Source organism: Carassius carassius, chromosome 10, assembly GCF_963082965.1.
Source record: "Carassius carassius chromosome 10, fCarCar2.1, whole genome shotgun sequence".
Taxonomy (NCBI): domain Eukaryota; kingdom Metazoa; phylum Chordata; class Actinopteri; order Cypriniformes; family Cyprinidae; genus Carassius; species Carassius carassius.
The window spans coordinates 24,202,322-24,227,400 of NC_081764.1; the positions used below are offsets into that span (position 1 = coordinate 24,202,322).

Sequence of the window (25,079 nt, forward strand, 5' to 3'; positions counted from 1 at the left end):
GCGCAGTGCGCACTGGATGACTGGACGAGTCTGTGCATAACAACGCTGTCGTTTAAATGCATATATAAAAATTGCAAAACTATTTCATAGTAGCCATTGCAAAAGACGAGGCCGTGCTAGTCTTTTTTATCCTTAATCACAAACGATTGTTATTGGTCAACAGTCAACAGCGCAGAGAAAAGTAACAGTTACCACGTGAGAGCGACGTTACGTTCACGTGTCACAAACAAGTTAAACATTCGACCGCTCACGTGTTACAAAGAGACAAAAAACAACAACAAAACCTAAATGATTGACACAGACTGTGTTAGATTATTCTTGTTACATTAAACACAACGTTATGCAATGTTATTTGGTCTTACAAAATAAATACAAGAGACTGAAAGCTGGGAACAATAATGACAAGAAAAAGACTTAATGGACAGAAAAAAACATGAAAAAAAAGAAAACAAATGTTGTGTCCATGATTGAATCCAAAATAAAATGTAGACAGAGCTTCATTTTATTATGGTTTACCACAAAATGAATATGTGGGTCTTTTGTTCAGTATTAGGCTACTCTTAGGCCTATTATTTTCTTTATTTTTCTTAGCCTACTCCTTTTTCCTTGTAAACATTTAATGCTAATACTTTTATGTTTCTCTTTTCTCTAGTTTGTCTTTTTATATTTTCATCAACTTGTGGTAGATTGTTTTTGCACTGTTTTCCTTTTTGCACTGTTTTTGTTGTACACAGCTAAGGCAATACAAATGTATAATTCTTGTCATATCAGTAGACGATCAATGCACTTTTTTTAAACTTGAAATAGCATTTATGATACTATTGTTTTCATATCTTTTTTTTCATGTGTTATTGATACGTAAACTTCCACTGAAAACATATTTAGTTCCCATTTTTCCCATTCATACAGACAGGAGCTGTACTTGCATGGCTAGAAATAGCTGTGGCATTATGAATATATAGGGACTCATGGGAAATTCCTGAGAGAACCCAGCCCATGGTATAGTCCCTCCCCTAGGAATTTAGATAAAGAAATGCAGTTTGCATGTTTTTTTCTTGAGTAGTCTTCCTCCATGTGCTCCATTTTCCTCCTAATAAAAAGATATGCAGCACTGGTGAGTTGGAGATATTAAATTGTCTGAGTGTTTGTATCTGTGTGTGAGCCCTGCAACTGGCTATCTGCCCAGGGCATTCCCTTTCTGTGACCCAAGATGCTAGGATAGGCAACCATCTTAAAAGCAGTTAGTTTTAAAAGCATTATAACAAGCTTAATAGCTTGTTATACTGTTCATGATATCTCACTCGAAGTAGAAAGTTCTTCAGCGAACTGGATAGGGAGATATCGTGACAACAAATCATTAGATATTGAGCAGAGAATAGCACAAAACACTCTGGAGAAGTGCAGAGCAAGCACAGATAAAGGGTGAATAGAGAGGAGTGAGAACATGCAAGAAAACAACAAGCAGCTGCACTGATTTCCAAAAACAATCAGCTGCGGGCATCTGTCACATGGAGAAAGGAAAACATAAACGAAGCCAGAAAGAGAGCTCAAAACAAGGTTCCTAAATACAATTTCTTAACATTACATATACATTACATTAAATTGTGTTTCTAAATTAACTTCCATGGCTTTTAAGCTTACTTGTGAAAAACGGACAGTTTCATTAAATTAATAATCACATATTATCAAAAATGAAAGACAAGCTTGAATGAAAGACAGATTTGAATATAAAATTCCACATCGTACAATCTTATATAAATCTATATATTAACTATGTTTGAAGGTTTTGAAAGTCTAAAAAAAAATCAAGTACGACATTTTTATAGCTTGTAATTAATAACTATACGGATTTATAGTGCACAGTTTGCACACTCTAATATGAGATCTGCCTATGGCTCAAAATTGCTGATTCTCTTTAAGATTTTAGGACTACTATCTGCACAGCTCTGATATGTGTGCCATTGCTATAGAGACAGAAACTACTTAAACTTATTAAATTACTAATAACTGTAATTTTAAAAAGTGAATTAAAAACAGTGTATGCATAACTTACTGTAATTTCTGTACTCTGCTAAATGTGTGCTTTAATAAAGCATTTTATTACTCCAAAAACAAAAGTAGCTTTTGAACTTAAAATACTAAGAGAAAATAATACTTCTGACTATACTCTAAATTACGGTTACTAATACATTCGTTCTAATGTAAAAAAAAAATGGTAGGTAAATTGTCAGCTCTCAAATAACCTGAATAATTATTAGAAAAATAATAAAAGCAAAACTACGACAATGTAATGAATTGTACTTTGACACCAATTGTTAAGAATAATAATGAATCTCTGAATAATTCAGCTCAAACACAGTTACAGTGAAAACTTTTGTCGCTGTGATGTTGGATATAAAGTTTTAATGTTACAGTACAAATCATTATTTCATGTAATCAGGTATATTTTTACAAATCACAAATAAAACACACTAAACAATGTAATAAGTCAATACTGGACTGATTTTATTCTTTTGTGGCACATGCTTGAAATATGTTCATCTGTTTCTAAAGAAGACATTAAACAATGTCTTGTTTCTAAAGCATAAAATATACTTCTGTTATCACTTTAGTTCAATATAAAATCTTTAAAACAATCAACCCTAATTAGTACAGTAAATAACAGTGTGTTAAAATATTTTTTACCCATAATTGTTTTAATGGCTAGTCAGACATTAGTTCACAGTATCTCAACCCTAAGCAATTATCCCAAAATAAAGGATAAATGAAAAAACATTAATTATTATAATTTATAAAAATGTTGACGTATGGTCATTGATTTCTCTGAGCTTATATACAGTAAGAAATTTACAGATACTGTGTAAAACTAGGAAAGTAAGAACTAAAGCCTTAAGAGGAACTTGTGATTAGATTAAATTTTTTTAATTGCAATCCATCATTACACACAAAACAAATGTAATTACTAAGTCATGACAATTTACTTGAAAGCTAAACTGAAATTGTCCTTAGCTACCACTTTAGAGCACTAAAATGCAATCATTTTATGTTGTGCATTATATGTCCAGTATTTTATTAGTATTCAACAGTGACACATTTAGTCTTTAGATACTCGTTCAGAGCTTCTTGTCCTGTTGGGAAGAAATACACCTAGTTAAAACAATATACAAAAAGTATTTTTGTATCAGAAAAACTGTTGGGTATGTGTTCATTTAAATTATTTTAGAATGCATTGAAATTATTAAGTGTTTCATACAGTCATATTTATGCCTTACCCAAATCTTTGCCAAAGCCAGACCGTTTGAAGCCACCAAAAGGAGCAGCCACATCGGTCTTGTTGTAAGTATTGATGAAAACAGTGCCGGCCTGAAGTTTTTCACTCACATACAGAGCCTTACCGATGTCACGTGTAAACACACCTGATGCTAAACCATATTCTGTAGCATTAGCCCTCTGAAGCACTTTGTCAACATCTCTGAATGCGGGAGATAAGGAGGAAAAGGCAGTTTACAATGTTGCTTTTGGTCATATTGTTGAACTGTATACATTTAAAAGAGAGGTAAAAGTTGCTTATTTCTACTAACCCATTACTGAACTTGGAGAGGATCATGACGGGCCCAAAGGATTCCTCAATAGCAATATACATGTTATCCTGCACGTCAGTGAACACAGTCGGTTCAAAAAAGAAACCTATAGAGATAGAAAGTGTAAAGAACATTGTACTTTTTCCCTCACTGAGACTTATGCATATTCTCACACACTCCTCTAACCTGGACGGTTCACTTGTTTCCCTCCACACACTAATTTTGCTCCTTCTTTGACCCCTTTTTCACAGTATTCCACCAGTTTGTCCAGATGGGCTTTGTGGTTCTGGGGGCCATGGTCTGTGGAACGGTCTAGCGGATCACCAATCTTCATCTTCTTTATTTCACTCACCTACACAGATGTAGTTGTATATGTTATAAACTTTGAATTAAGAGATTGGAGTTACAAATTAATTATAAATTCATGAATTATTAACTCATCAAGGTTATCGCATTATGCCTGTTACACTTCGGTTAAAATCAAATGGTCTTATTTTAAGAGGTTTAAGAAGTTAGTATGACTACTTTTTTAGTAGCTGCAGATTGCTTACAAAAGCTAGAGCTGATATACGGTCATAGCTCACAAGAGTGGGGGATTCAGTCACAGGTAATAAAAAAAAATATATGTAAAAATATGAATGATGAAGCTATTCAGTCATATTGTTCTTTACCACTCTCTCCACAAAAAAGTCATGGATAGATTCCTCAATGAAAAGTCTTCCTGCTGCAATGCAGTTCTCTCCCTTATTGAAGAACACAGAGCTCATACCCTGTAGACAAGAAGGGTGTGTGGAGGGTATAAAACATGTCTGAGATTACAACCACACTTTGCAAATACAATTGTGTGATGGTACTGAGGTAAACAAACCATTCTGACAGCCTTGTCCAGATCACAGTCATTAAAGATGATGAGAGGAGACTTTCCTCCTAACTCAAGAGAAACCTTCTTCACATTGCTGACCGCACAGCTAAAAGATACACAAGCATTTTGATGATCTCCAACTTTTATTTCAATTTCCGAAAAATGAAAATTCGGGATCTGAAAACTTCAAATTAAAGAAATACTCAAACCCCAGCATTGTTTAGGTTTTTTAAGAGATGCTCATTCACCTTTTCATTATCTGTTTGCCAATCTCAGTGGAGCCGGTGAAGCCGAGTTTTCGAACATCAGGGTGGTCAGACAGCCGCTGACCGACCAGAGACCCTAAAATGTACATATTCAATGAATCTACATGCAGACAGTTTTAAATTAAAATTTAAGTTAAATTTATGCATTTATTCAAAGCGACTTACTGTGCATTCAGGCTATCAATTTTTAAATATCATGTGTTCCCGGGAATCGAACCCCCAACCTTGCGCTTGATATCGCAATGCTCTACCAATTGAGCTACAGGAACACTAAGACATACACTAAGATGTAACTTTTAGATGTGCTAAAAACTGAATAGTGCAAAGAAATTACAGTATTGATAGTGAATTGTGTACAGAAAATAGTTACTGTATATCAGTTTTCACTGATAGATTTGGGCTATACTAAACTCTATTGTGTATGTTTTGTGTTATACGTACCAGCTCCTGGTAGTATGTTCACCACGCCTTTCGGAAACTTTGCCAAAGCAGTTAATTCAGCAAATTTGAGAGCAGTCAAAGGTGTGACCTAGAACAGAAAGCAGTAACAGTTCTTAAATTCTGTGTGTATATTGTTCGAGATAAATATGCCATGTGCATTTTTGTTTTATCATTAACTGCAGTTCTTTACCTGTGCAGGTTTGAGCACCACAGTGTTTCCAGCTGCTAGGCAGGCTGCAGTCTTCCATGCCAGCATCATCAGTGGATAATTCCAAGGAATGACAATGGCACACACACTGAACATAAACAAACAACAGCTAAATATTCTCAACACTCTGTCCAGATAAACTATATACATAGTAACTGAGGTGGTTATTTTCATAGCAAGGCTGGGCGGAAACTAGAGGATTTTTTTTGTCTGTTAAGAGTTGATTTTACCCAATTGGTTCTTTCTTAGTGAAGGTAAGGTTTCGATTAGGTCGAGCCTGGTTGATAGGAATAGTGCAGCCCTGTGGAGAGTAATTGAATATATTTCAGACACACACAAGGATAGGTTCATCTTTTTAATATTACTAAAACTGTAGTTTCCAATACAATGCAGGCAAATTAGTTTTAAAGGAATCTTCTGGGTTCAATACAGTAATTAAGCTCAATCAACAGCATTCAGTGCATATTAATTAAAACAAAATTCAATGTTTAAATAAGGCAAAAAAAACACAGGCTGTATAATGTAATAACAGAATATCCTCAATATCTGTCTGTGGCATTCATTGTGAATGATGGCTGATAAATACATATTCTGGTAAATGACAAACACACAAACAAACCTGAATCTTGTCACACCAGCCAGCAAAGTATCTGAATGTCTGAACAGACATGCCAATGTGTGTTTTGAGGGCAAGAGTATAGACTGCTCCCGAGTCAATGCTCTCAATAGTGGCCAACTCTTCCTGATGCTGCTCCATCAGATCAGCCAGTCTGGAGAATACAAACATACACACAATTACAATAAAGACATTTTATTCATATGTGTATTACTGCAGAAACATGTAGTTGTATATTTCCTTTCTGCGGTCATCTTTTATAAATAAATTGATACTTCATAAGACAACTCTTCGGTCATAAAAAAGCTCATATTTTCAAACCTTTTTTTGCCAGTATGGTCTGAGCAAAGATAATCAGAGCCAAATTTATTCAAACAATTACCAGTTCAATGCAGAAATATAAGAAAGAAAGAAACCTATGTCTTACTGCAGTGTTTAAATATAAAATGCATGTACTTATAGAGTAGTCTGCCACGGTCTCTGGGGTTCATCTTGCCCCACTCTCCCTCCTCAAATGCTTCTTTAGCTGCAGCCACTGCCTTTTCCACATCTGCGATCTGAGCTAAGGACACATCACAGATTGCCTGCACACAAACAAAAGCTGAAATTAAGTATGTGAAAAAGAATAAGACAGATAATGCAGATAGATTGAAAGTGGAAAAGAATTTGTGTCCCGTCTACCTGTCCATCAGTGGGGTTAATGGTCTTATAGGTCTTTCCCCCTTCGGCATCTACAAACTCCCCATTTATGAAAAGCTGGTGTGGGATTCGGATTGTCATATTGTTCAGTTTCTTTTCTACCTACAACAGACATGCAGATACATATTTAGAAATACATTAAAAACAGTATTTTTTTATTGTCACATATAATTTACCTAATCAACTTTGTTTTTTCATAAACAGTCAGTAATTCTAAGTTTGATACTTGCAATACGTTCCAAAAATTGACATGTTTACCACTGTGTTTGCAGCCCAGATCAACAGTGTCTCAAATTACAAATCGGGAATTTTTATAACAATAATGGGAAGATTTCCACTTTCAGATATACAACAATTAGTTTCCTCAGTTCCAAAAAATGTTTTGAGTGTTGTTAAAAAGAATGATGCACCAGTGGTAACTTTTTTGGAATGTCTTGCAGGCATCAAACTTACAATGAGTGTATATTTGGACTTCTAGAGTTCCTGATATCATTTGTAAAATGCTGAAATAGTGTCTATTTCAGCATTGTATTTTTGTATATGAATGTTGTGTGCAGTATATATATATATTAGTGGTGGGCCATTATCGGCGTTAATGTGCTGCGTTAACGTGAGACTCTTATCGGGCGATAAAAAAATATCGCTGTTAATCTATTCTCAAAGTTGGGTTGGGAGCTGGGTCTATACTAAGCAAGCTATGATGACTTTCACCTTGATATTTTATAACCGACTGACTGAGGCCAGCCTAAAAAGATGCTCAGGACAGTTGACGGGCCACTGCTGCGCATCGTCACGAAAGCTCATCTTTTTCACGTGTTTTTAAGCCTTACCGCTTGTCGATTTAAACATTAAAGCATCCAAAAACAAGACGCGGAAAAGCTGAACAGAGTAACTTAGCTGGTTACTCGCGCGCTGTGTTCGGTGCGCACGAGAGAGATCGAGAGCCGCGTATCACGGACAGCGACACTGAACCGAGCTCTCTTCTGCGAAGTTCTCCTCGAAGTCCCTCCTGCACCTGAACGAACAAATACAAATCGCAGTTTGAACAAACAAAAAGATGTGAAAGATCCCAATTCAGTACTCGTGGTGTTCTGGTGTTCAAGGCTCACGCAGAGAAAGGCGTCTCAAAACGCTTGAACACAGATTTGGCTTATTTTTGCTCTTGTGCTGACAAATACATACAAAATATGTCAAAATATCCACCTTGGAAATTATTCTCGAAAAAACTGTCAGTTATTTCTTAAGTGAAAGTAAACGGTTGAGAAAAAAATGGGATGTGTATTATATTGGATGCGTTCATCGTCTCTTAAAGTGACCGCGCCTAGTTTAGCTACTGGCTGCTGTAATGTTAATCCAAGAAAATGAAAATGAAAATCACTCACTGCTCTTGACTGAATTACTTTGTAGTTTTAACAGTCAAAGCAAAAATTATTCAGACACCAGATATAATTGTTGATATATATAGCAAAACTGTAATAATGTGAGAAATGTTGAAGGTGTCTGAATATGTAGGTTTGATTGTATATTTCATTTTTACATTGAAGACTATCCAGTGCTATTTTACATTTAATTATTTGGTTTCTGTACCTTGACACCTACAAACTTGTAAAAAACTTAAACATTGTGTAAATAGCACAAATAAATAAAAATAAACGAACATACAAATTAAACAATTTCAAACAGGGCCCACTGGTACAACCTTCACCGGGGCCCCGCTAACCCCAGCTACGGCCCTGCTCACGCCTGTTTCACACATACTCCGTCTGCAGTGACTATGCAGTCCGTGTGCGTTATGTATGTGGTGCAGCAAGGACTCGATGTAATTTCAAGATCACAGTGAGATTAATCTAGATTCAAAAAATTAATCTATGCCCAACACTAATATATATATATATATATATCAAGCAGAGCAAAAATAAATATAAAGGCTACTACCTATTTAACAGAAGCAATACTAACATAGTCTACAGTGAACTCTTCTTCCTCATCCTCTCCTCTCAGCTTCCTCACACACATTTGAATGAACTCCTCAAAGCTTGTTGCCATGTAAACATCTTCATTCTGCAACTGCAACTGTGCCGCCCTCAACTTTACCTCTTCCACCAGCCTATAGTGCAAAAATAAGATTTTTTTAAAATAATATGTAAAGGGAAAATGAGCTAAATAAAGTGTCTAGAAATATATATGAAGAAAATTATACATTTGCACATTACCTGACTACATCCATCGAAGCAGCACCAGATTTAAAGAAGTCAGTGGTGTCTTCAATCTTCTCTACATTTGTCAAAATACTCTTCCACACCACCTGGACAAAAATGCAATAAATTCTCTAATAATCTATAACTTTCTGCCTTCAAGACACATTATCTTTCAGAATGTAAAAAAGCAATATTTGATATTAATAGGTTTTTAACATACAGACAACACAAAGAATATCATGGTGACTTGTAATGAAATGAGTGATATATTTTCACCCTCATCTGCTCAGCAAATTGTTTTTCATCTTCAGAGAGCTCCACGGTGGAACTGAGAGCAGCTTTAAAATACTGGGATGCTGCAATCATCTTCCCATCCTCAAACTGCAGGTTCTTCACAAGCAACTACATACAAGAATAAACACACTTTATGTGCAAATACACAGACACACACTCATCTACAGTCTTGCATTGCTCATTTTATTGGGTAAATGTGTAAATAAATACTAAAAAGTTAAAATTAACTTTCAACTCAACCTCATTTCATTTTATTATTATTCTGTGACACACAAAAGATATCTTAAATGAAGTCTAAGTGTCTAAACAGAGAATGTGAATTGTTTGGATGGTGAGTGAGGGGGGAATAATAATGACCTATCCAATAAGGCCCAAGTACAAGTATGTTTTTGTCCATTACCATATGGGCTAGAATTCTGCTGAATCGTTGAATTGAGACAAAAGAAAATGTGTAGCTTAGATTTCATTCCCATCCATGCATTTTTACACTTTTCACACTGAAAAAAAGTGTTAACAGAATTTGGTACTGATCATCTAAATACCCTCACGACAAAAACGTTTCAGTACATTCAGTACATAATTTCGAAGATTTGATCTAACTGATTTTTCAGATGTGAATCATAGTGACACACTGAAACAGTAAGACATCTATTTAGGATGTCTGCACTGAAAATGCTTCTGTTGCTAGGGGCAATAACTTAAGAAAAACCTAATTGTGCTAACTGTGACTGAAGAAGTTGACATTTGACTCCAAAGCAATTGTATCCACGGCATCAACAGGATCTATTCTTTCAGATTTGTCTATTTTTATCATGGTTCCTTCACAAGCTTAGACCGTGATGATTGCAGCTTGCACTTAAAAGGACACATCATCCAAAAATGAAAACTGTCATAATTTACTCACCCTCGTGTCATTCCAAAAGGGTCTGATTTTATTTGTTCTGAATTTTTTTCCTCTTTTTTTTTTGTCCATACAATGAAAATCTATGGTCACCACTGTTTTTCAGTTACTAACATTCTTTTTTTTTGTTATCAGTAGAAGAACTAAATGCATACAGGTTTAACACAACATGAGTAGGAGTAAATTATTAAATAATTTTCATTTTGGGGGAACTATACCTTTAAGTTTTAGTTGGTACAGTTACAAATATCCCTTCCTACTCACGCCAGCACAGACACATCCTGCTGAAACTATGTGGTGCTATATTAAGTATGTTTACATTTTTGCCTATGTCAAGTTTTCCCTATAGCAATTTTAATAGCATAATTTAAAAAAGTTTCTAAATTTCCTTACCATCTTGCCATCATTCCCAAAAAGAACAAGGCCATTTTTGGTAACCAGACCAGGTCGACTTGCTCCAGGGATTTCCAGAGGTTGACCATTACTTGAAGAATGGTCATTTTCCAACAGTGTTGACCCATAAAATGAAACATTCTACCAAAAGAATGAAAAGAATACTGTTGCACAACAGTAGTTTTTTTTTATGCACATAATTTCATGCATTTGACTAGGAGTTTCTGCATGTTTCATGTGGTGTTGTGTGTGTTAGTTAAAGCACTTACTTTGCCATCAATCTCTGCCCAGGCTCCAGGTACTCTGTCATTTCCTCTGATCCAGTTATGAATGGCTTCTGCTGGCTGGTTCCAGTCAATCTATTCAACCAACCATAGACATTTATTGTTTTAATATTGTGTACAGTACAATGAGGTAGAAGATATACATCTATATACTGGCTCCTCTGCAGTGCTAGGGAACTCCACCTTTGAATTTTCTTTCTTCTGAATACACTCATATGTTGCTCCTTCCTCTGGTTGCTTGATTTTCGGAGCTGTACCTGCTGCAATTAACCTGACTGCCTCCACCTAAAACAAGAGCACACACACAAGAATCCAAGAGTGCTCTCATATTCAACTACATCGGACTGCATTCTGGACATCATATCCTGCTGGTCCTACATTAAAACAGTGAATTGAATGCGGTTTTAAATTTAATATATAGTATACTGTAGTTTGCAATATGATGTAGTTTCTGCATTGATCCACACCATGCCTTTAACTCCCTCTGGGAACAGGAAGCGTTTGTAGATGCTGTTCACATTGTCATTTGGCTCAACATCACATTCTCTTTGTAAAAGAATTGGTCCTGTGTCCAGTCCATCATCTGCCCAGAATATAGTAAACCCACCCTTCTTATCACCATGAATCAGAGTCCTAAGAGAAACAAAATAGCAAAACATAAATTATGTTAAAACAACATTTTACTCATCCTCATGCTGTTTCTTTCAGCAAATAAAATATTGTGCCAAGATCCAAAATATAAAATATAATACTTTTTAAACACATATGACAATTAATAACATTTGCAGATAATAATACAACTACAAAAATGTATTTTATGTGCTGGGGAAGACATGTCTCAAATGCATTATAGAAGAACATGTCTCAATCAAAGCACCTGATAGCAAGCCAACTTCAATTATATGCATATGGTTAAAACACTAAATATAAAGCATTTTTATGTTTATGAAAAACTCTGTTCAACCTCACACTCTCTACCTTACATCAGATTTTGTGTTTCACAAAAGAAAATAATAAATTAAGTAATATGAAATAAATAAATAACTACGGAGCCTTCTGCATGACATGCAAGAAAAAACAATTGTGTGCACAATTTACTAATTCGTTCCCTCAATTTACTAAAATGTGCACATGATTACTATTGCGTTCCCTCGATTTACTATTGCGTTCGCACGATATAGCAAATCAAGGGAACGAATTAGTAAATTGTGCGCACAATTTATAAATCGAGTGAACGCAATAGTAAATTGAGGGAACGCAATAGTAATCGTGTGCATGTTTTAGTAAATTGAGGGAACGAATTAGTAAATCGTGCACACGATTTAGCCTTATATTTTTTCCTGCGTGTCATGTGCGGGGCTCCGTGAGTAAATAAAAATGTTAACTATTCCGAAATCTAATCAGGTATGCCACTAATCTTTCTCTTACTATCATATTTCTGATTACCACACATATACACACACTCACTAATAAAACACAAAATGAAAACACATACACACAGACATACCAATTAATGGCAGAGGCACCTCTGTGTCTGGGCAGTAAAGAGGGATGATAAATGATGGACCCGTGTTTTGGCTGATCTATCACTTCCATAGGGATGAATTGAGAGCAGAAAGGAAGAACATTCAGTTCAGCACCAACGGCCTTATACTGATCCACCACCTCTGTGATGGCCTTTCCCTTCAGCCTCCAGCGGGGAAACTTGAACACTGGCACGCCATCCTTCTCTGCCTCAGTCGCTGTGGAACGTTGAAAGATTTATTTCAATTTACGTAACCATAAACTTCCCTCAAACCATCAGATTCATATGCACAAAAGAGCAGTGCTGAAGCACAACTGCCATCGAAGAACTTTCTGCTAATAACATGCAATTTTATTATTTTAACCACAGACGTTAGCCAAAGTTCCATAGTACTGCAAATTCATAATTCATTATATTTTACTCATGAAACGTTTCACAAATCACTTTCATCACGCTTCATGTGTTGACGTTCACAGCGTTCACAGTGTTGGTTTATAAATAATATTAAAATATTAGCATTTTTGTTACACAACAATTTTTTTCACTTCAGAAGACTCAAGCGGGGTCATATGGAATACCGTTGTATCTGTTTGTGTTCATTTCAACTTCAAGGGACTCTACACATTAAATGGACCCACAGAGATTGCGTCGTTTTTATAAAAATCTCTGTGTTCCACAGAAGAAAGAAAGTCATATAAACCTGGAATAGAGTGGGTAAATTATGAAAGAATTATCCCTTTAGGAGTAAAATCAATGGTTCTTACAGAAACAAAGCTATGAGAGACTTACCAAGTAAGTCCACCTTTCCATCTTTGTCAGGGATGGTGAATACACCAACAATCGTGTGGCCATCCTTCTTCAGTTCTTTGTACACTTCCTGTCCAAAGAGACTCTGGCCAATCACGGCAATCTTCATCTGAAATGAAAGGAACACATACAGGTTAAAACATATTACTGAAAACACATACAACTACTATTACTATATGGTAGCATATCAGTTAAGAAATCAAGTATGAAATAGTTTGATGACCTCTTAATTTAACCGTAAACTAGCTATAACCATTAAAAAAACAAACAAAAAAAAAACAATGAAGTTTTCTCTCTTTCTGCATTTCACTTTTCTAGCTTGTTTACTAAGTCTTAAAATTAAAAACTGGGAATTTTGCACTGCAGACATTGTAGGTTTTGATAAATTGCTTGTCAAGTTGCTTTGGAATGAATTCACAAGCCTATGCTGGTTATGCAAGACTTTGTTCAAGGGAAATTCAGGTAGTCTGGCCTCCCACTGAACCCTCCAAAACTGTTGCTAAGTAAATCAGTGTTTGTACTGGTAAGCATGAATAAAGAGTGAATAGGGAATTCACTTAGCAACCTCTATCATGATTGTGCCCTTCAGCAGGACAGCTGCCTTTACCAGGACTCAATAATAAAGAAGGACCGGAGGAAGAGACCAGAGAAAATTACATTAGCTCAAAAAGTTTTAATACAATTATAAGAGGGAAGTCTGTAACTCTAACCCAATATTATATCCTATTTTAATTAAATCTGACACACAAGTGTAATGAGTGAAACTGAGGAGGCATTTAAAATTGAGCAAAAAAAATATACTGTGTGGCTCTTAACCGTGTTCGGCATCAGCGTCTCTGTCTCTCCAATAGAAAAGCTGTAAGTTTAGCTAGTACTTACTAAATGACATGTAACCTTTAGTTAGCTGAACTATGTTATAGTTAAAGTTGTAGGGCAGTGGAGACAACACACTTCTGTGAGTATAAATGTCTGTGTGTTCATGTATCAGTGTGTTTTGCATAGATAAACAAAGGTCATTTGGGGGGGGGTGGAAACTGATTGTCATTTGTATCCTATTTGTCGTATTATTTGCTTGGTCAATGTCTTTGCGGTACATAGAGTGACTTTTTAAAATAACGGAAACAATTTGACAAAATGATACAGACATGCACTCAAGACCTGCCTAGAACTGCTGTAGCGGAACAGTTTTTATACTTTCATTTTGAGTGATATGGTAATTCTTAATTTTTTTATTCACTTTGTTAATTGCTTGATTTACTATTTTGTATGCGTTTTAGGAGCCCTTGTAACATATCATGCATTAGGTGTCCATACAAATCAAAGTGAACCAGATGTGGCAAGCTCCAAGAAAGATAAAATAACTATTACTGTAGTCTATATGTTTTGCACTCTGTATTGAAAGTCTCCTGAAGCCATTAAATTAGTCACAAAATAATTTCCATTCTGCTCTGCCCGTTCCAAATATGATATGCCTAAAAACCATACATAAAGAAAAAAGGGGAGATGGAACTATGTTAATGGGGGGGGGGGGCTATAATTTAAGAATGACCGCAAAGCTATGCAACTGCTGTGAATAAAGATGAAACATGCCACCAAATGAATTTATATTTATTTATTTAGCCAACAATTTTATACAAAGTGACTTGTACAAAATGAGAAAAATCACAAGCAAATTGTCATAGGAGCCATCGATATTTATAGTACAGTTAAATCATTAATATTTTTGGTTATGTTCTTCACACTGGGTGGTTAAGACTTTTCGCCATTTTAATTTTCAAGCTCCTTCAGGATATCTATACCAAATTTTGATTAAATCAATTTTCTGTCAAAACGTTATTAAAAGCTTTTCAGAGAGAGAAAAAAACTATATTCCATAATGCATTAATACATTTGAGGAAGGGGACACAAAACAGTAAATAAATCAATCATTATCATATATTTTGTATTGTATGAACTGAATTTATTAGCACATGTCATTCGTGAATAAAACTTGAGATGTTGTTCATTCAGATAGAAATGTGAAGTAATCTCGTTCAATGAGGAGAAGAGGGTTTTGGAACAAAAACAAAAAAAAGATTCAAAAAGAAAAAAGACATTAGACCTTAAACTAAAAAAGGATGTTGGATATATATGATTTAATCATGTACATTGGTACCACCTGAATAAATTAACACTAACATAATTTGTTCACGTAATGTTAAAACGTTAAAAATACACTTCATTGTTCCTGTTATGTAATAACAAAAAACACCAAAACATTTATAAAACCCACAGTAATCATTGCAGTCTGTAAAGATAGCCGAAAAGGTATGCGCATATCAACATTGTGAAGCAAAAATACAATTTAAACAAAATTGTTTCTTTTTAACTTTGTTTAGCTTCCTCCTTACTTTTAGCCAAACTGAACAAAACAGAATTAAACTGGAGAATGGTAGACTACCATTAAACAAATTTGCTTTGTTGCCATTGTTTGTGGTGCTTAAACCATATTCCTTCTAAAATGATTTGTAGACATGAAATTATGTTCATCAGCATTACTCTTCAGTTTATTATGCAATTAGAATTTGTTTCCAAAGTCCCACACACCACAGACAACACAGCCAGGAAAAGATCTTATTGATTCGATGCTGCTTTTTCCTGCCTTCAAAGACTGGTTATAGGGTAAACAAATAACATTTGTTTGTGAATGACAACCTGCTGACTGAAACAGTAACTGGATGAGGGGGTCATTCAGTTCAGTTTAAGAATCAGTTTTTTTTTGCATCAAGTAGTGAAAGAAGGGCAGAACTTATCAATGTGTAAAAACACTAATAGCCATACACTATTTAAATGATATATGAATGTTGATGAAACCCAAAATCAATTTCTTATACTATTACTATTATTACTGTTGTCTTTTTCTATAAAGGCCAGTTGTCATCTGTTATAATTCTCATGATTTTGTATGTGACTTGTGACATGAATAATTGTTTTCAAATGAATATGTTGAGTTAATCATTCATTTAATGATTTAATGCTCCAAAAGACACTTAGTGGTCACCACTTACTTGTGTAATGAAGTAACCTTGAGGGGTCAATGAACATAAGGGTGAGAAGCAACGTTTATTAGAAAATCCATGTTGTTCATGATTTTATCGCTGATTTGAAATATGTTTTTAAATTTGATTTTGGCAAGCCGTTTTTGTGAATCAATTTCAGATTCAGTTGATCACTTGACTAAAGATAAAGGTTAAATTGATATTGGGGTTCATAATAGCCTACCATAAGCTGACCTGTACACATAGTTTGTTGAATTGTTATTTTAATTTAAGTAGGTTTTTACGAACAGTTCAAGGCCTACAGGGGCATTGCATCCCCCTAAACAAATCAGTCCAGATGATTCCATTGACTGAAAGGGCTTTCTTTTTTTTTTGACAAATCTCTTTATTAGAGGATCAAAGATGTAACATTTTACAGGAAACAGTTCTCTAGTTTCATTTTATCTTAAACAACTAAAGCACCCCCCCCCCCAAAAAAAACTTTCCATTTCGTTTGTTACACCAGTTCTTCAAAAGAGCTAAGGATCTACACACTAAAAACAGGCACAGACCAGAATATCCACATTTCGAAAGCAATTGATAAGCCAGGCTTTAAACTTACATTTTCACAATTGTTGATCAGGCTAACTGAAAGGGCTTTTAATGTGTGTCTGATTGGAGAATCTACATATTTGACTTATGATGTTATCATAATTATGACTTTAACTACCTTTTTTATTTATTAGGGCCCGAGCACTGCAGTGCGAGGACCCTATTGGAATTGCTCCGTTTCTTCTTCTTCTCCGAAATGAATCGCATTTTTGAGGGCCTAAAAATGCTCCAAAACTCACGAAACTTTGCACACGCATCAGGACTGGCGAACATTTACATCTGATAAAGGTTTAAGAAGTGGGTGTGGCAAAATGGCTCGATAGCGCCACCTGTTAAATTTCAACGGAGTGTGCCTCGAGCTGTGTTTCACGTACATTCATGAAAATCGGTACACACATGTAACACACCATTACCTTCAAAAAAGTCTCTTGGTACAAAATCCAAAACCCAACAGGAAGTAAGTTATTTTGAATTTCCTGTATGATTTTTGTGCCTCGTACTTTGACGAACTCCTCCTACAGTTTTAATCGGATTATCTTAAAATTTGGTGAGGGTCATCATAAGACCTTTGTGATGTTAAATTGCAAAGGTTTTGAGTTTTCATCAAGGGGTGTGTCCCTGGCGGCCTGACAAAGTTTGATGTTTCGCCGTGAAACAGGAAGTTGCTGTAACTCAGGCAAGCAATGTCCGATCTTCCCCAAACTTCACACGTGTGATAGGTGTTCTGTCCTGAACAAACACCAATGACCAAATTCAGTTATAGTCATAGCGCCACCTGCTGGTAACAGGAAGTGACATGGTTAACACTAGAGGTCGACTGATATATCGGTCGGCCGATATATCGGGCCGATATTTGTCATTTTTTAATACATCGGACGATATCCGTGTTTAGTAGCGCCGATTTAAAGTCGGCGGGCAGCCCCATGTTATTGGTGCGGTGGAAAGTGCTGCTGCTGCCGCTGCATGTGAAGAATCCCAAGCAAAAACTTTTGGAAGATTCAACAAAATTCCTGGGAGATAAAGGTAGTCAAAGAATTTCACTAAATGGGGTGGAGAAGTGGGGAGCTCTAACAAACACTGCAGCGTGACGTTACCAATGTAAACTGTCTCTGACGTTACTCCGCCCCGCTCACAGACTGTGCTCCGTGCTCGGAGAGACAGCTGTCCTGGAGCTGCCCAGAATGGTGAATGACATTTGTTCGGAAGCATGGTTTGATGCAGACAATAACCAGTTTTCCATCCAATTTGTATTTAGGGATGTCAATATTCGATCATTTCCATGATCGATCGTCATTTAAATTAACGATCAATTAATAACCTTAATGCTGCAATAATGCGCCTGCAGCGGTATTATTATTATGTGCAAAAGCCACTTGGAAAAAAAAGCTTTCTCACCCGAATTAAAGGGTTTTAGTCTGAATAAAATGCTAGTAGCAGGATTGTAAAATGAATAGATGTGTCACGATCGGTGTTACAGAACACACAGGAGAGGGAACCAATTGCAGGTAAGGTGTTTATTTAGGGATAATCCAAAAGGGGTAAACAGTCCAGGCAGGGTCAAAACCAGAATATCCAAATCCAAACATAAACAAGACACGAACACAAGGCAAGGACAAGAGCTGACGGACATGAGTTTCGAACATTAAACAAGGACTCCGTAACACAGACTCAGACAGACCGGGTATAAATACACAGAAGGATAATGAGGGAACAGAAGACAGGCGGGGAACAATCAATTACTCAACAAAGAGGAAGGTGACCAAATAAGGGAACAGGAAGTGATAAGGTGACAGACACCGTGGGAAAGGTGGACACCTAGTGGAAACCCAGGGAACACAACCCAGACACTGTGACAGTACCCCCCCTCTACGGAGCGGCTCCCAGACGCTCCACGACAGACACAAAACAGAGACCAGGAGGGAGGCGGACAGGTGGAGGCTCAGGGGGAGGGACGGAGGGCCAGAAAAGAAAAACATGGGGAACAGGCACCAGAATTGAAAACACAAAACAGGGAGACCAGGAGGGAGGAGGACCGGAGGAGGTTCAGGGGGAGGGACGGAGGGCCAGACTCACTGAGGGGAACAGACAGAAACATAACAGAAACCAAGAAACACAAAACAGAAATCCATGAAGGACATCATGTGGCACCCCCCAGGGCGGAGCAGAAGACCACCACAGCCGTGTGGTCAAGGCGGAAGCCCCCCAGGGCGGAGCAGAAGACCACTACAACCGTGTGGTCAGGACGGAAGCCCCCCAGGGCGGAGCAGAAGACCACCACAACTGTGTGGTCAGGACGGAAGCCCCCCAGGGCGGAGCAGAGGACCACCACGTCCTTGTGGACGAAGCCAGAGTCCTCCGGGGCGGAGCGGAAGACCCCCACAACCGTGTGGTCAGGGCGGAAGGCCCCCAGGGCGGAGCAGAAGACCACCACAGCCATGTGGTCAGGACCAGAGCCCCCCAAGGCGGAGCAGACCTCCGTGCAGCTGGACCAACGGGACGACGAAACTCTGGTAATCCCCTGGTGTCCTTACTGGACTCCAGAAGATTGGTGCTGGCCTGACACTGCTCATGAAGATCATTGGTGACTTGTATTTGCTCATGAAGGTCAGAGGTGACTCGACTCAGTCCTTGAAGGTCAGAGGTGACTCGACTCAGTCCTTGAAGGTCAGAGGTGACTCGACTCAGTCCTTGAAGGTCAGAGGTGACTCGACTCAGTCCTTGAAGGTCAGCGGTGACTAGCCCTGACTCTGGAGGATCAGCGGTGACTAGCCCTGACTCTGGAGGATCAGCGGTGACTAGCCCTGACTCTGGAGGATCAGCGGTGACTAGCCCTGACTCTGGAGGATCAGCGGTGACTAGCCCTGACTCTGGAGGATCAGCGGTGACTAGCCCTGACTCTGGAGGATCAGCGGTGACTAGCCCTGACTCTGGAGGATCAGCGGTGACTAGCCCTGACTCTGGAGAGTTCACTGGCACCTGACTCGACTCCGGAGGGTCAACTGGAACCTGACTCGACTCCGGAGGGTCAACTGAGACTCTCATCCTGTGTAGCGGCGCTGGGCAAGCAGCCATCTTGGGCCATGACTCTGGACAGGCGGCCCTCTTGTACTGTGGTGCTGGGGTGGCGGCCATCTTGTACTGTGGCGCTGGACCGGTGGCCAATTTGGGCATTGGCGCTGGGCTAGCGGCCATCTTGTGCTGTGGCGCTGGACTGACGGCCATCTTGTGCTGTGGCGCTGGACTGACAGCCATCTTGTGCTGTGGCGCTAGGCTGACGGCCATCTTGGGCTGTGGCGCTGAACCGGTGGCCAATTTGGGCATTGATGCTGGGCTGGCGGTCATCTTGTACTGTGGCGCTGGACCGGTGGCCAATCTGGGCATTGGCGCTGGGTTAGCGGCCATCTTGTGCTGTGGCGCTGGACTGACGGCCATCTTGTGCTGTGGCGCTAGGCTGACGGCCATCTTGGGCTGTGGCGCTGAACCGGTGGCCAATTTGGGCATTGGTGCTTGGCTGGTAGCCATCCTGGGCAATGGTGCTGGACTGGCGGCCATCTTGGGTTGTGGCGCTTGGCTGGTTGCCATCCTGGGCAGTGGTGCTGGGCTGACGTCCACCCCGCCGGAAGAGACAGAAGTGGCTGGGGCATCCCACCCAAGCCGATGCTGCAGGTAGCGCACGAATTCCCAGAATTCCAGTGTCTCTAACTGCGCCATCTCCTCCTGAGACACTGGATCATCCAGCCCGCCATTGAAATAGTCCTTGAGGGCCGCATCGTTGTAGCCCATGCCCTCAGCCAGGGACCAGAACACCTGAGCCAGGGCTCCCACTTCATTGCCCTCTTGGCGGAGGGCGATCAACCGAAGGTACTTGGTTCGCCGCTCCGCCATCTTGGCTGGGGAACGGAAAAATGACATACCGCTGGTTCCTACTGTGACGGAGTCCTTCTGTCACGATCGGTGTTACAGAACACACAGGAGAGGGAACCAATTGCAGGTAAGATGTTTATTTAGGGATAATCCAAAAGGGGTAAACAGTCCAGGCAGGGTCAAAACCAGAATATCCAAATCCAAACACAACCCAGACACTGTGACAAGATGTGATTATGATCATTTGATAAAATGAAGAGAGCGCGCCATTCGTTGGAGATCATTTACTTTGTTGACTGTTTCCAGCCAAGGAGACCGCTGAATGCGCCTCTTTAAATGGTTTCGTGGTTCTTATTGTTGAATTTTAGAACGCAACTGCAATGTTTTCAAATGACACTATAGTAGTGATCCATTCGGATCAATATCTTCGGTTCGGCACACACGTGACCCGCGGATTGATTTATGAACAAAAAGAAAAGAAAAGTTGCGCATGTTCAGTCCACACTCAGTGGTCATGGCGAGCGGAGGAACAGAGGAGTTTGAACGGCCCGCGCATTTTGGCTTCCCTGTCAGATATAATGATGAAGAAAAGAGGTTAGAGTGAAAGGATTGTGCCAGATCTTTATGAACAGGAGAAGGAAAAATTGTGGATGAACTATCCCGAACATCCTCTGTTGCGCTCACGACAGAAGGGTGGACGTCCAGGGGGACGGAGAGATATGTGACGATAACTGCTCACTTCATCACAGCAGACTGGGAGATGAGAAGTCGGGCTATTATGTTAAAAATAAGATATTATGCCATGTGCACTTTAAGTTGATTTCATATATTTTAATTTAATAATGTTAATAAAAAAAGACAAAACGTATGTTTATTTGTCTTGACCTTTTTTTTTTTTTTTTTTTTTTTGCTGATCCGAAAAATTATCCGATCCATAAGAGGAGTGAGCGTGGGTTTGACTAGATGTATTTGGAGGTTATTGCTCACGTCTCGTTCTGCACATATCCAAATGTTTCCATATTCGCAATGTATCTGAATGTTAAACTATAATATTTTTTAATTTTTTTAATGTAAACTAGACGGAAAAGATCATCCTCTTCACATGAGCAAAAACGTCCTTGGCATAACAGCAGAGTGGACCGGTATACTACGGTCTATTTAAACTGACCAGTGTAACCTTTTAAATGTTTGGTTGACTGTACTTTATTTTAATAATGAACAGACTGCGATGTAAGTTTGAAATTAGAATGCACTTTAGATGTTCTGTGTCATTTATACCAAACACAAATGTTGCTGGTTGCTAGTGTGTTTGCAGCACTACTGTTATTTATTTTTTATAGATTTATTTTTTATAGATTTTTCAGTTTAATTGATTTTTATTTCTAAAATTTTATTTATTTAAATGTATATTTAAGTTTACATTTATGTTCCAACAAACTTGAAAAATTCTACTTGATAAATGCTCTAAAACATTTATGTAAATGATTGACTTATATATTGCCCGTTTTATATATTTAATACTTGGTCAGTTTATTGATTTGTTTGGTTAACTTTGGATACATTTTTTTATTTTAATAACATGCAGTGCACAAAATTAAGATTCGAGAGATGGTTCAAGTCAGTGCTCAATAAATGATGATAAGTTTAGAAATGTTGTGCATCCACTTATTATTAGTGTGACATTTTAGCATGCAAATGAAGGGGAAAACTTCAAGATATCGGCCCTAAAAATCGGCAGCACATATCGGCCATCGGCTGACCCTGACCTCTAAACATCGGCATCAGCTATAGAAAAACCCATATCGGTCGATCTCTAGTTAACACTGTTACAGACTCCTAGGAACATATTAAAAAGTGTAAACAAGTGTTAAATTGGCTGGCAACATACTAGATACATACTAATACATGCTAGCAACACTTAGCTAAGTTCTAAAGCATTCTAATAATGTAGTGAATAAGGAAGTTGCTGTAACTCAAGCAAGCAATGTCCGGTCTTCCCCCAAACTTCACACGTGTGATAGGTGTTTTGTTCCAAACAAACACCCATGACCAAATTCAGTTATAGTCATAGCGCCACCTCCTGGTAACAGGAAGTGACAATGTTAACAATGTTATGGACTCCTAGGGAAAAATTAAAACGTGTCAAAAAGAGTTAAATAGGCTGGCAAAATTCTAGAAACATAATAAAACATGCTATCAACATTTAGCTAAGTGTCAAAGCATGCAACTAATGCATTGAATAAGGAAGTTGCTGTAACTCAGGCTGGCAACGTCCAATCTGCCCCAAACTTCAGACATTTGACAAGAGTCCTGTACTGAACACATCAACATGCCCGTACTCCGTTATAGTCATAGCGCCATCCACTGGCAACAGGAAGTGTCATGTGTAACACTGTTATGGACTCCTAGCATGTGTAACAATGTTATGGAGTCCTAGTAACATATTAAAAAGTGCCAGCAAGTGATAAATACACTGGCAGCATGCTAGAAACATACTGAAACATGTTAGCAACACTTAGCTAAATGCTAAAGCATCATATTTCTGCAGTGAATTAGGAAGTTACTGTAATTCAGGCATACAGTGTCCAATATGCCCCAAATTTAACAAGTTTGATATGGGCACCGGGTGGTGAGCCCGAGTGCCCTTTCATCGCTGCTTGCAGCTTTAATGTTACTTATAATAGTAAATAAAGTGGTTTTAATGGTTCTTTACTTTCTCTGCGTGCTAGATTAGCCTACAATAACCTGCTAGCTTATTAAATCCGTTATGTTTGATCATCTTTTAACATTTGTTAAGAACATGCAAATTATAAAATTGGAAACAAGAAACATGTATTTAATATGTATTACATTCAATTTAAAATAGAATATATTTAATAAGATCACCTGTAGCATGATACTGCAAGCAGTAAAAGAACACTGTAAAATAACTAATACAAGCTACAAACAGGGGTCCCATTTGTGCGGAGGTCCGCATACAGTTCACGAATCACTGCTAAAAAGAATTGTTTGCAGAAGTAGACATGCTTTATAATTCTAGGACAATAGCTACTCCCGGACTTCGGCCGATTTCGAGTGAGGCTCATCCGACACGTTCCTCTGAGAGAGCTGTTAACAGACTGGCTCTGTTCTAAATCATGGAACACTTCATGTGCACTTTCGGTCTTGCGGATTTACAATGGCCGCGTGCGCGTGTCCGTTAAGACCACGAGACCGTATTGCATTTTGGCGTTCAAAAAGGGTGTTCGCGAGCGCCCCCCTTGCAGCCGTTATGCGCCCTCGACACGCACTTCTGCAGAGCCCGCACTGAAGCAGACCTCGACTTCTACCCGACAGTCAAAGCGCCATTACGTCACGAAAGTGCGGACTCAGAAGACCGTGAGGGTGCCATTTGGGACAGGGCCAGTGTTTGTTCCAAACGATTCGGTTCGATTTGGCGAACAAGTTCAACTGGTTTCCTGAAAAGAACCGGTTCAAAATAACGACTCGATTCGTTCACGAACCAAATATGACTAGGCAGTAACATTCCAAGCCGGACAACAGCACAACTTTTAAAAAGAGTCTGCAAGGGTAAATTAATATCAAAAAGTAGTGGAAACCACCAAAGAAAACGCTCATTATTGAAGGATAGTTGCTCAATCAGAGTGTCCTGTAGGGTCACACAAAATTCAAACAACAAGTTACGCCCACAACAATCGAAATATTTAACCTGACATTTTCAGCAAATAACGTGAAACGATTTCATATAACGTTAGCCTATCCATACAACAACATCTAGCATGCCACAAAGTTTAGGCTACTATAATGAAAAGAAACAAGTTTAGCCAATACATTAGTCAAATAATATGTTAGGACATGAACTAGGCGACATTCTTTTATGCACGTTTGTTTATATTTTTAAAACGTTTTTGCTAACACAAGACTCATTTACGACACGAAACGAGCATGTGTCCTTTGTCAGAAGGAATCTGTCATTGCACACACCACCAATATGTGACTATTGCCATTACGCTTGCATTTTTGAGCAAACTACATGTAGGCTACTATCTACATTTTACACTTATCATACCTTTCCACGTCCAGATTAGAGCTGTTCCACTGCAGGGTAGAAGGATTCAGCAGACACTGTTGCTATTTATTTCAGCACAGCTGTACTGCAGGCCAGCAATCAGACTACCAATAGCGTTATAACAAACGCAAGGGGGTGGAACCGAAAGTTTCCGTTTCCACAGTTATAGAAGCATATGTTGAAATCATCATAGTGTAAAAACAATGTGTATGACTGTAGGCTTGTTGCTACCACTGAGTTTTTATCACAGTAAGTTAGAAGATTATAATTACAACAATATAATACTATGAACTGAAGGCCCAAAATAAAATTAATTTTGACTGTACTGTATAAAGTTTATTGCCCTTTATTTATTTTTTTATTTTATTTGTGCCAAATGACTTACATTAAATTGTATCAACAAGTACAGAACAAGAACAACAAAAAATACATATATCATAAA

General features: G+C 38.2%; 1 protein-coding gene across 1 annotated transcript; it reads right to left on the reverse strand.

Moving 5' to 3' along the window:
* Window positions 1-2,484: 2,484 nt before the first annotated feature.
* On the reverse strand, window positions 2,485-24,752 carry aldh1l1 (aldehyde dehydrogenase 1 family, member L1). The gene is made up of 23 exons (XM_059560566.1): window positions 24,638-24,752; window positions 13,058-13,184; window positions 12,251-12,485; window positions 11,211-11,376; window positions 10,927-11,028; window positions 10,729-10,818; window positions 10,460-10,600; window positions 9,148-9,273; window positions 8,887-8,978; window positions 8,633-8,780; window positions 6,656-6,775; window positions 6,431-6,558; window positions 5,978-6,128; window positions 5,589-5,659; window positions 5,341-5,446; window positions 5,151-5,238; window positions 4,692-4,785; window positions 4,450-4,549; window positions 4,253-4,351; window positions 3,768-3,933; window positions 3,582-3,687; window positions 3,273-3,472; window positions 2,485-3,128 (listed from the first exon to the last, which is right to left on the reverse strand). Exons 2-23 carry the CDS (start codon window positions 13,182-13,184, stop codon window positions 3,073-3,075), a joined length of 2,712 nt encoding a protein of 903 aa, XP_059416549.1. The 5' UTR covers window positions 24,638-24,752; the 3' UTR covers window positions 2,485-3,072.
* Window positions 24,753-25,079: the final 327 nt, after the last annotated feature.

Coding starts and splice junctions, on each gene's coding strand:
- aldh1l1 (XM_059560566.1), bottom strand. CDS start 13,184: ATGAAGATTGCCGTGATTGGCCAGAGTCTCTTTGGACAGGAAGTGTAC. Junction 11,029..11,210: donor CAGAGGGAGTTAAAGGCATG/GTGTGGATCAAT, acceptor CTCTTGTTTTAG/GTGGAGGCAGTCAGGTTAAT. Junction 10,601..10,728: donor GGGCAGAGATTGATGGCAAA/GTAAGTGCTTTA, acceptor TTCTTTTGGTAG/AATGTTTCATTTTATGGGTC.